Below are 12,915 nucleotides of genomic sequence, written 5' to 3' on the forward strand. Positions count from 1 at the left end.
TACAGTTTTCTCACATCAGCTCTGCCAACCCCCTATTTTGATTTTTTCATGCAACCTGGTTATCAGAATTATTGGTTATAACATTGGAATTTTCGTGGCACTTGAATATTCTTATAAGTGGGTTTGACTGTATATTCAACCCTTTCAGGGTCAATGCCGTAAATATACGGCGCCGCGAACAAGTCCAAAGATGGTCGATGCCGTATATTTACGGCAACATCTGTACATTTAAAAAGCACGCCAATTTAATAACTTTCTCTTTTCTGTCATGTGCTGCCACTAAATACAGGGAATTTTTTTTCGCGTGCCTCCCTCTCTCGGTTTTTGTTGCATGGTTTGTTGTAGAGCTAGTTTGCTCCCGCGCATCTATATACTACTGCTCGTGCATTGGCGCGCGCGCAGGCGGGCGGCAGCTTGGGTTTTGTTCCGCGGGCAGTTTCGGCTTCTTGCACTTGCAAAACTGATGGCTATCTCGTTACTAATCGCTCACAGGGCAACCGCTTGTTTCTCACTCGTTTAGTGCTCACAGGGGTGCGCATAGGAAGGATGCCGCTGTGCATGCTTTCCGTTGCTCTTTTTTTTTTTTTTTTTTTGAGACTCGCGAAAACTAATTGCCTCTGGTTGGTGATAAGATGAAGATTAGCGGAAGTTTGTCACACGTTTTGCTTTTTTTGATGGGCACACAACCACACGGTTTTCTTGAGTGAGTGCACCTACGCAGTTCGATTACGCTATGGATGTAGATATTAGTGTAAGAGCAGGAACATTTGAGTCTTACAAAATATTCTCTGTGCGCATTTTCAAAGCCTTGAACACTGTGTATAACAATGCATTAAATTTTTAATTCTTATAAGTTTATTTCCTTTACTGTTGTTATTCATGAATGAAGAGTACATATATATCAACGCAAAATATTTTTTTCTCACTTTACGATCACCCTAAAAAAACTTCAGTAAAATTTTTTCGAAATAAGTCCCTAAGAATTGGGATCTGCAATAAAAAGAATCGACCCTCGAAGGGTTAAGTGGAGTTAAGTGGATTTAAGTGGACATAAAGATAAACAGTTTTATCGGTATTAACAGTCATGCCAAAATTTGTGCACCACTTGAATACATTAGCAAGATCAGAATTCAACTCAACCTGATCATGTACAAGTCTGATTTCACAAAATAAAACATCATCCGCAAATAACCTAATTTAGGTTCCAAGAATAACTACAGAGGCAATGTCATTTACATATATATAAAATAAACAGCAACGGTCCCAGAACACTTCCTTGAGGCACACCTAACGTCACAGGAAGACTGCAGGAATCACAACCATCAATTGAAACAAACTGTGTTCGGTTATGTAGGTAATCAGAAACCCAAGAGACTAAAATGTCAGGAAGGTTAATATTTATGAGCTTACTGATCAATTTTTCATGAATAACCCTGCCATAGGCTTTGCTAAAGTCTAAAAATATTGCATCAATTTGTCTATTGTTGTCAATGCATGCTGCAAATGAATGAACTAGTGTGACCAATTGCGACATAATTTAAAGTATGAAACCTGGGGTCGACTTGCAATCGAAACTAAAGCACGGCACTGCCAATAAAGGCGAGACAAACGAGATATCAGGGATGCTACAATTTTATGCTTGCTCTACAGCTCTAGGCACAGAATTCAGCCATTCCGCGCATTTGCTTGGAAGGATTTCTCAATTTTCAAAAATGTTTACTGCACGCATGGCGCCCACAGGAGTGTCGATAGCTAATGGAAGGGCCGCTCTACCAATCACAGTGGCACTGACACACAGAATGGCAGTGCTTCTGGGGAGTATTGACAGTTGACGGAAGAGCCAACACTGCTTATGCATTTCTCCTTGGCTCTTTGTTTGACTTGTTCGCCGGCCATGATTCAGTGTTGCACTTCATCAGTTTTCATTAGTGCTTTGTGTCCAATAAGCATTTAGCACTTGTTCACAGCAACATTCAAAATGGCTACCACTCTTTACGCCAGATAAACAACTGCATGGTGGATCGCAAGTTCTACGTATTGAAATGGGTGGTGCGTAAGTGGCAGCTGCAGCGCCGAGAAATTTTCAGTTGTGATGGCAAGCAAAGAGGTCACCGTGAGTCGAAGTTGGGACACTTCCCAAAGCTAGAGGCCAAGCTCGCGGCGTACTTCACTGAAATAAGCAATCTGGCTCTGCCACTGATGTGCAACATGGTCATGCAACAAACACGGGTCTTCACTTCGGAAGCAGGAATACCCAGGACAAACTTCAAAGCCAACAGGGCTTCGGCATCTATGTTTATGAAGAGAGTTCATTTGTGGGACCGTGGCAGCCATTAAGGCAACAGCACAAGTGAGAACGAGTGGTCAGGCAACTAATATGGTTTCACTATGGAATGCCCTTCTTTGTCTCTTTTTTTTATCCCTGACATGCAATATGGGGGGTCGACTTACGTTTGAGTCAACTTCCAATTGTGTAAATAGAGTATGTGCATGCAACCACCACACTTGAAGTACAGCACCTTACATGATAAAGTGTACTGCGAGTCTCAATAGTAGATAGGCTCATTAAACAGAAGGCCTAGGTCACACTTCGTGCAAAAAACACTAGGCTCAATGCACACAAGGTAGTATTTCTTGCAATGAAGGCAACTAATGTCTGTAGTGCAACCAATCTACATACCTCTGAATCACCGACTGCGGAATGATACCACCTAAAATAACAGTACATAAACACACAATCACAAACCTTGTGTTGCTGCTCCGCCTTCCATAGGTTCCATCTTCACCTCGCTGATGCCAGGTGACAGCCTGGCTGATGGCGTCCTCAACAATCTTCACATACCGAAGATTATCAACCTGCACAAAAAGGAGAGGGTACTCTGAACTAAATGTCCTCGTATGACATGTCAGGCACACAGGCTCATCGAGCAGTCATTGAAATTGCCTTGGTCTAATGAGTGATGGCCGCACATCTTAGCATACATTCAGAGAGATGGATAAGTTTCTTAAAAACATTAACAAACCAACTACAAAGCTGTCGCTACCAGTGATTAGGTCACCACAGTGCACTAAACAAAACATTTAGGCTAATCTTATTGCTTCCTACAAGATAATAATAATAATAATATTTGGGGTTTTACGTGCCAAAACCACTTTCTGATTATGAGGCACGCCGTAGTGGAGGACTCCGGAAATTTTGACCACCTGGGGTTCTTTAACGTGCACCTAAATCTAAGCACACGGGTGTTTTCGCATTTCGCCCCCATCGAAATGCGGCCGCCGTGGCCGGGATTCGATCCCGCGACCTCGTGCTCAGCAGCCCGACACCATAGCCAGCTTCCTACAAGAGTTAAGCATCCAAATGAATGTACCAACGCTGGCCGCCTAAAAATTCCGATCATGCAGAAACACTCACAAGAGTGACAATGTGCAGTCCAATCTAGTCTTAAAAGGAACACATGGGCGCAGAGCACATGCCAATTCTTCCCTCTGACAGGAATACAATCACCCAGCTTTGCAGCAGATTACTTCCAGGGGGTGGCACTGGCAACTTTCTACACAATTGGGCAGTGAGTGCATTGCTATAGCTTTGGCCAGCAGCACTTGTAGCTAGAGTGCAATGAGAACTGGGATCTGCAATGTTCCCTTTAATAGACATTAAAAAGAAACACTGGATCAGATAAGTTTTGGCTGATACACTATTCCTTCAAACCTTTATTTTTGTTAATTTAACAGTAAAAGGTTGATTGCTTGGAGAAAAAGTAAATGCTCAACTTCCTTCTTTTTTTTATATATCGTGTGACAAAAGCTGCCGGTACGGCAGTGTACATAAATAATTTCAACATATTTTCTTGTATGATGGCCATTGTGGCATGATAACATTAGTCAAAACTTGCCAAGTTCAGTCTCTGGCTCTTCTAAAACACAATGTACTCCATTTCCACCAATAAGAAATTAACTTGACCCCAAGAAGACAATGTCAAGATCCACAATGTTGCACCGAGCTGGCGCTGGAACATTGAGGTGGCGTTGCCACCAGTCTTTTGACTTTGTGCCTTTTTTCTGGCTTCCCAAGGTTCCTCTGACAGTAAGAGTGGCTTTTCTTGGCATTGTAGAAAAGTATTTAAGAAATTAAATGAAACCTATTTCTCCCTTTAGCCTCCTTTAACACTCAACTGCACTGTACATGAAAGTACCGTTCTTGTGTTAAAAAAAAAAAAAAGAAAGACGCCAGAACGTCAATAAGCTCAAACAACACTGACAAGTGGCTGGAGAAACTTTTGAGAATGGGTCAACAAAAAAATAAAGAGAGAAAGAAAAGAAGAAATTCAGTTGCGGTAAACGAAACCGGTCAACCAGTCGAACAACCCACCTCGTCCCACTGCTGCAGCTGATGGCCCAGCAGTTCGGCTTCCAGCATGTACTTGAAGCCACTCGGCACCGAGAGGAAACGGATGTGCAGGAGCAGGCCTCGGTCTCCAAATGACAGCAGCACGGGACGAAGCGCAATCAGTGCTTCCAGGTTTTCCTGCCAGTGAAGGAAATGAGTCATTGAAACAAACAAAACAAGAAAACGAAAAAAAAAATTGCTGTCAAGCTTTTATGCACTACCGCAAACCAGTATCTTGAATTAAGCTCTTCATAACAAAACCCAGAGGCCCTGAGCGAGAAGAATAAGGGGAACTCAGGAGCTTAATTTATTGTTAGTGGCAATCACATGAAGCCAACAGACACTGAAGTAAAAAAAAAAAGCACAGGAAAAATTGAATGTTTTGTTTTTTAGATAAGAATGTATTATCACTAATTGCATGGTTCCGTACTCACAGCAGAGCAGAGCATTTCTAAATTTTTTTCACCGTTACCTGCGTGTATGCTTGAACCAAATATAGGATATAATGAAGGTGTTTTTGTGTCAGATGCAACTTCATTAAAACGAGATTCAACTGCATATTCTTCCACAACATAAAACAGCCTTTCTTCAGATGCCTGCCAGGCTCAGTCATAAAGCTATGTGATTCTATGTTATGCTGGCCCCTATGCTGGCAATTGGCATGGCCACCTAAGCTCAACAGCAACAGAATTAAAAGAGGTTGATGACGCCGACTGCACAGTGTGCAACTGAAGCCGTGAGGCAGTCTGTCTTCTTCAAGTTGCCTTAAAACAGTGTTGCTTTTCATTATCGTTTGTGTTTAACCAGACCGGCAAGTTTCATTAGACGTGGCTACATTTTTTTTTTTTTCTAGTTTACAGGAGACACTTTGTCCCTTTCATTCACGGCAAATTTTTCCCAGAGCTAGAATCACCACGGCGAGCAACCCAAAGCTTTTACTTGTCTTCAGAAAGTGGGAAGGATGTAGCACAGCAGAAACATACTGGCACAGACAAATTTGAATACTGGAAGATGTGTCATCAAACATCAGTGCTGGTAGCGACAAGCCACACCTGAGGGCAAAATTCCCATATAGCCTGCACCAATTATTCCATGGGTTTTCAATTAATCGATATTTAGGACAAACGCCGCCGAGTCTGAATAATCTGTCGGCTACTCTATATTGGCTTGTATTAGTGTGAATACTTAGTTCATTTTCTCAGGTCTCCCTACTCCACCCTCACCTTATAATCAAATAAATATGGTAAATGTTATGTGCATTTAGGTTAAACAGTGGCACAAGAAGTCATTACTAGCGCCGTTAGAGCTACACCTACAGAAGAAGAAGCAGCTTATTGACTCGAAAAGGCAGAGAGGTTAGCCGGAAAGTGGAGCACCTGGCCTGCTACTCTGAGCAAGGAAACGGGAAGAGGGGAATAAAGAGGGTCGCAATGGGGGATGATGTTGGGAGAAACGAGATGAAAGAACACATTGCATAAGTACATCCTAGTACATCTCTGTTATGTTAAAGCTCTTAAATTGGCTGCACAGTTAGCAATAAAAGAAATGCACACCTTGACATCACAGGCTTCATCCAAGATGGAGGCAGCAGTCAGCATGACTGCACGGTTTGGGTCGCAGAGCTGAGTCACAAGAAGCTCCATGACCCACTTCCTGAAGTCCAAGAGTTCCAATCGAAGTAGGACTCTGAGGAACTTTGTTGCATAGAGTCGTGCTTCCTGCAAAGGTCCCCACAAAACCAACATGGCAGCGATTTCATTCACAAAATCAACATTTACAATGCAGTGCATGAGAACCATGTCTCAAACGTTGGTCTAAACTTCCTTTAGGTGAACAACGTTGGTGTCATTTAGGGGAACTGCAGTGGTCGTCCAGAGGGTAGGACACCTGGCTTGGCTATGGCAGGTGCGTGGTTCGATCCCTATCGCCTGCCCCCCACCGGTTTATAAGGGTACAAGCAGACCCTTGGCCAGGCGTCTGGCTTTCTAGGGATGTGCTACTTAGGAGAGATTCGTATAGACCGCCATGCTTGCTGTACAAGAACAGAGACAAAAAAAGCCGGCAGATCCCAAGCCCTGTGGGAATCAATGTTATGAGAAGCAGTGTGCAGGGAGCCTACCAAGTTAACAAAACAACCATGAGAGCACCAAGGCATAGGTGGCTGTTTCATGACCTACATGACACGCATGTCATGACCCACCATTTATGTTCATCATACACTCGTCATACTATGCCAATTTTGGTACATACCAAATTAACAAAGTGACCATGAGAGCACCAAGGCATAGGCGGCTGTTTCATGACATGACCGTTCATTCACATTTGGCATACACTCTTGTGATACTGTGCCAATTTTGGTACATACCTAATTAACGAAACGACCATGAAAGCACCAAGACATAGGTGGCGATTTCATGGCCTGCCCCCCCGCCCCCATGTCATGTGATGATATTAATTTCATGACTGATCATTTATGTTCGTCATACAATCTTGTCATATTATGCCAATTCTGGTACATGCTAAGTTAACGAAACGACCAGCAGAGCACCAAGACGAAGGTGGCCAGATAGATATTGTCAAAGTGGCAAATGTTCGTCAAGAAATGCTTCGCATTTAACAAAATGCCACACAACTTCCCAAAATGTGGCTGCCCTTCCAAGCGTCTGGAACTCCTGTGTAGTTGCCGAGCGCCAGGCCGGGAGCGCGCTTGGGCCCATTTTACAGATAGGTACCTGGCGGCAGCACTTGTCTGCCTCCCACACCACAGTGATAGATGCTCGACTATTTCACCAAAGCTGTGGTGGGGACAAGGGGTGCTCAAAGACTCTCACAAATCTTCATAGGGCCCCCTTTCAAGATGAGACTCCATATAAACAACTGAGCACCAGGACATGGTACACCTCTACCGATCAGAAAAAAAGAAACGGCGAGTTTCTGGTGGCACCGGGATTTGAACCAAGTGCCTTCCGCATACAAGGTGGATGCTCTACCATTTCACCGCTGCTGCAGTTCATGTAGAAACTCCATATAGTAATAGAAATTGCTCGCCTATATGCAGCAACTGTAGCACATAGTAACATAGTGGTGCCATCATCATCAGCCTGGTTACGCCCACTGCAGGGCAAAGGCCTCCCCATACTTCTCCAACTACCCTGGTCACGTACTAATCGTGGCCATGTCGTCCCTACAAACTTCTTAATCTCATCTGCCCACCTAACTTTGTAAAAGTCCAAATAATCAAGCACACAGTCTCTACAATATCAGCCGGCTACCTAAATATACCAACAATAAAATTAGCCTGGACATATCTGTGCAAAAGCAATACTAAAACTAAGAGAGAAACTTGAAGAATACTGCAGGGTCTTCAGTGGTGGAACAGCCATTTCATATTTTGGCGCAGGTCTTGGTGCAGGCAATAAGCCAATTTGATGCAGCAGCAAGCATTTCTTGTGCAGATTCCAACACATGTATGCCATATACCATGCAAATTTTAATTGATATAGTCGATATGTTGTGGAGACAGGTCTGTGCAAGGCTTACCTTGCAATAGTGGTTGGGAAAGGACGCGGCGTTCCTCCACACTGCGATGCAAAAGAGCGCTATGCGGCCATGTTCATCGATACGCCACAGAGAAGGCACCACCGACAGATTGTCAACAAGTGTTTCTTAAACCCGGATGCAACACAGTGCAACAGTCACGGCTTGTGAGCAAAGGCTCACCGCAAGATCAATCGACTATGCGTGCCGCACTGAACACGATATCATGCAATATACTCATGTCATGCCACAGACATTAGGGAGTTGTCAAATAGAGGCCGCAAAGGTGTGTGGCTGCAAAAAAGAAGTAAAAGAAAAGTAGCGTCAGTGCCACTGCACATGCACGAGACGCAAAGAGGGTTTAGATTTTGCATCGGCGACGCATTTCCACTGAAATAGCGCAGTGACGAAAACTCGACACAAATGTTTTGCGTCAACAAACATGGTGAAACCTATTGAAGTGGCAGCTCTCGCCGTGTACCACATTCGACCTCATTCGCTAGTACCATTCCTAAGTATACACCACATGCAATTCTGATCGCGGTAGCTCTTTTCCAAAGCCCTACATCACCCATAAACAATGAAAAGGCTTAACTGTAATCCTAGAATGTGACACCCTCCTTCGCCAAAATCTGCGGTACCAAGCGGGTTCGATGAACACTGAAATAAAGCGGCAGTAAGACGGTACAGCGGCACTACATTGTGCTTCCATCAGAGAAGAATGCACGAATGACGAACCGGATGACTCCGATAGGCTGACTCCGACAGTTTGTCACTATGTATATAGTGAGAAACTATGGACAGGTGTCAGCTTCCTTCTATGATGATGATGATAGCGTGCTGTTGGTTTTGATTTCAGTTTTGCTAGCTGCAAAGCACTGACGGAAGGAGGGTTTTAGTCTTATGCATGCTTTAGCGCAGGCTCGGCGTAATTTTCCACTAAAATGCCGTTTCGGCAAGGGATGGAACACAAGGCTGCCCTCAGCACAGTTTAGCGCAACTGGCACAGCTGTTCCACCACTGAGTCTTGTTTCTGCAGGCTATTTGGAGCCACTTGAAACAATATTATAAAGCAACAGGATATGTGTTAAGACTAAAAAGAGTGCCTCAACAGCTATAAAAAAAAAGAGTGCCTCAACTATAGATGCAGAAAACAATACATTTATATGCTCTATGGCTCACTGGTACGAACATGTGCATGGTGATGAAGAGACTGGTGTCCAAAATTTCTGACAGGCAGCACACTAGTAGTTCTCAATACACATACTTAATGACTTTGACAACCTTAATTTACATACAGTACTGGCACTTATATAACAGGCGGCCAAATGCCTAACAACAGACATGGAGTCATTCTTCTGAATTCCTGAATACTACACTGCTCACACGATGTCAACACTAACTTCAGTAAAAAGGTGCGAGTGAAATGACAACCCACCTCGCACTTTGTTGTCAGTGCTGTCATCAGCAGGGACCTCGCAAAGCCTGGCTTGGTGTAGTCCATGGATGCCAGTGCCAGCTTCAAGTACAGGTCATGGCCTTCCAGTGTGACCAGCGTCACAATATGCTGGTACACTCCAAGCCTCTCCAAGAGTCGTGAGCCCTTGCTAGAACTTGCGAGTCGGCCAATGAAAAGGAAGTAGGCATGCGAAACCATTGCCAGCATTCTCGAAGGTCCCAAAAGCGCTGACATGGCAGCCCCAGGTAGCTGCGCTTCGTGAAGGCAGTTGCACAAGTCGATCAAGAAGTCCTCAATGAACTCGGTGGCTCGACCTTCATCAGCCTCGAGCAGAAATTCAAACAGCTGGCAGCCAACGGTGATGATCTGGTTTGCACACTCACGCTTGGTTTCCATCAGCGAGAACTGGCGGCTGCTCGGCTTATAGAAGAAGACAAGACGGCGGATAAAAGTTCGGTGCGTGCTCTCGCTGAGCGCGCGCAGCGAATCGCTGGGCCACTTGAGTAACGAGCTCACAAGGTACCAGTCCCAGGAGTTGTACTCCCTGACAAGCACCTGGGAGTCTCGGATGCTGTGCATGGCACTCTCATCCGTTTCCTTACGCAGGCAGGCGTTGAGGCGCACCTTGCCCGCTGCATCGCAGAAGTCCTGGTTGCCGCTACGGTGTTTGGTCGGGCTGCAGAACTGCAGAAGCTGGTCCAGGAAGAGGCTGCTTGGCATTGTGCCTTTCCGCCGGTTTGCATGCAGGTGCGACAGACGGGCCACAGCTGTGCTCGCACGGCTGCAAGGAAAAAAATTGTCAATTTCCTTGCTTCACTCTTTCCCTAAAAAAACTGCTTCCAACTACAACTGAACCTAAGTACAAAATTTGAACTGCATTTCTACAGCAAAGCATCTTTTGTTTTTGAATTGATGCTCTGCAACCCAAAGAAGATAACGGAAAAAAATCCCCCACAAGGAACATATTTTAACTTGCTGTCCCAACTCTATGAGATTTTTCACAAGTATAACTGGGTTTTCCGTCCAATGTCAGACAAAATGAACCCAAACTGCAGCTGCATGCAGAAGCATTCCTATGCTTATTACATTACATACGTAGTACAGTAGTGGCATGCCTACTCTGTTGAAAAAGATGGACTAGAACAGTCGCGGTGGTCACAACAGTGAGACGGCATCTTCATGAATACTTCACAGCATAGTACGGACATCTAACGTAAGACTTGTCGCGTGAGAGTGAGGACACAAAAGCGTGACTTTGTCTCACATGCGCTTTTCCTGGGGCGATCCAAAAGCAGCCGCTTGTGACATCAGTGTCGGCAGGCAGTGGCAATGTCGGCCAGCTTCAGAGGGCAAGTAGACACTGGCCTGCCAGTCATTTAGGAAGAAAAAGTAACAAATGTTTGTAAGAGACAAAGACAAGCAACTCAAGTGTTTTACCCTGCACAGATCATACAGCAGAGTCGCTTTAATGTACAAAAATACTTCCAAGTAAATTTCATGATAAGCTCTGTTCAGGAAGATTTGAAAGATATATGCTAAGCCAGAGTTCTGATACAACAAACACAGCTCTAAGGTCCCTTCGTGCTTGTCTGAAAGGGATTCTACTGTACACTTGTAAATCCAAACTGAAGTTTTTTTAACATTCTCAGAAACAAACCCTCCTGAAAACAAAACAGTCAACTGTTCAATAGCATCAAATAGGCCACTATAAGCTAATTCCATCAATTATTTGACTAATTTGTCAACTAATACAATAGCATCAACTAAACCACACGCAAAATTATTCTTAAGACTGTACTATTAGCATAGAGTCCTTACGGCTTAAGACCACAAATTTCACAGGGCTTTAACAAACATGAGTGCACTGAAAACTGCTCAGTGGCTAATCCATGCACACTGAGCACAACTATTTATTTATATTATTTATTTTAAGTAGCTGCTTAGAAGACATTTCATTCAGTGGAACTACAGCTTCGGTTTACACGTTTCAGGTGGCTGTTAACAGGTGGAAAGAGGGTTGTGCAGGTGATATTTATGTAGCCTTAACCCTTTAGTCCCCCATACCGAGCTGCACCTGCCATGCGAGGTTGTACCATTATCACCAATGACGAGCGATACCCCTTCAGCCAAATGTTGTGCTGCTCCCACTGCCAATAACGAGCTATGCACGTCATTGAAGGAAGGCTGCCCTCAAGAGTAACTTTTGTTTTTTGTTATTTTTGATAACCAATTTGTGTGTTTATTTTTGTTTACTTATTTGTGTGCTTGCTTGGCTATTGCTAATAGTCAATCAAGCAATACATTTTCAGAAGCAGAATGACAGAAAAAATTATCACAAAACAAAAAAATTTCTGAAATTTGGTACATTTCCTACGGAATTAATTTGGGGATTAAAGGGTTAACCATTGCTTGAGAGAGTTGAAAAAGTACAGCAAAGCTGATTTTTCAATCATTGCAAAGTTCAGTGAAGAAAATATGCAGGAAATGACAAATATTTTTTATTTATCTTGCATTCAAGTACGAGGACACCAAGCAAGAAGGCAACAAGACAACTTATAGTTATAATAGTATCGGGAGAAAAAAAAGAGTTTGGAACACACCATGTACAGCAGTTCTGCCAAGAGTATTGTTGCTTGAATAGCCAAGGCATCTTCACTTGACACTACCACTTCAACTAGCGCCTACATTTTGTCAAGAAGAAGAAAAAGATAAAAAGATAACACATTATTTGGTTGTTGAACACTCGAGAACATTTTATAAGTACTCCCAGAGAAGAGTAATTATTTCTTTCCTCTTTACATCAAAAAGGTTTCGAAGTGAAGCACATCGCACTTCAAATTACAACAAAGATGCTCACAACACGACAAGTCAAACAGCATCTTAATTTAGTGCTTTACTGGCACACAAATGACAGAATTCCGCAGATCAGGTAATAGTAGGCTTGCTGACCAAACAATTACAAGGACAAGTTTTGTATACGAACATTATCTGTTGAGGCAGTGTGTACTTACAAAGCTTGATCCAACTTTAATCTTCAGCCTGAAAGCCATTTACAATGCCAAAAAGTAATGTGCAAAAGCAGGAGTTACACTGTACTCCTAACATTCGTAAAGGAACACTCTAGAGGAAAAAAATGCTTATAGTAAATTTTCATTTTTATAAATAAAGATTGGCTACACTGCATCCTAACAGAGCAGCAGAGTGAACTTGGCAAGTTTTGATAACTTTTACTGAGCCTCTGTGGCCCAAATAGCATTAGAAAATGCTTTGAAATCCACGACGTCAAACTAACTTATTGGTGCTAGAGTTTCAGCATGAAAATCTTAAAACCTGGAGTTTGGCCTTAATTTCCTGTTCTAGATCAACCTCCCACTTCAGGAATCAAAAAAGATTTCTGAAAGAATACCTTATCAGTTTAAACGGATTTAGAGCTTAGCATCCCCTTGAGGCATTTGCATTTATTCACAACGTGAGTTAACCGAGGTAGATTTTTAAGTTGGGTGGCTAATCACTTTATTAGTGGCAGATA

The 12,915-nt window shown here is 43.3% G+C and overlaps 1 protein-coding gene across 2 annotated transcripts in view; it reads right to left on the bottom strand.

The window, feature by feature from the left end:
* The window catches only part of rictor (rapamycin-insensitive companion of Tor), a 67,693-nt gene that overhangs the window by 28,400 nt on the left and 26,378 nt on the right, over positions 1–12,915 (bottom strand). For both annotated transcript variants that reach the window (XM_075671777.1, XM_075671776.1), the window contains exons 12-17: positions 11,987–12,067; positions 10,651–10,751; positions 9,366–10,167; positions 5,944–6,108; positions 4,373–4,528; positions 2,747–2,856 (exon numbers count right to left, since the gene is read on the bottom strand). In XM_075671777.1, the coding sequence (XP_075527892.1) occupies positions 2,747–2,856; positions 4,373–4,528; positions 5,944–6,108; positions 9,366–10,167; positions 10,651–10,751; positions 11,987–12,067 (1,415 nt within the window). The remainder of the gene's footprint in view (positions 1–2,746; positions 2,857–4,372; positions 4,529–5,943; positions 6,109–9,365; positions 10,168–10,650; positions 10,752–11,986; positions 12,068–12,915) is intronic.

The sequence above is a fragment of the Dermacentor variabilis genome, chromosome 10 (assembly GCF_050947875.1).
Source record: "Dermacentor variabilis isolate Ectoservices chromosome 10, ASM5094787v1, whole genome shotgun sequence".
Lineage (NCBI taxonomy): Eukaryota > Metazoa > Arthropoda > Arachnida > Ixodida > Ixodidae > Dermacentor > Dermacentor variabilis.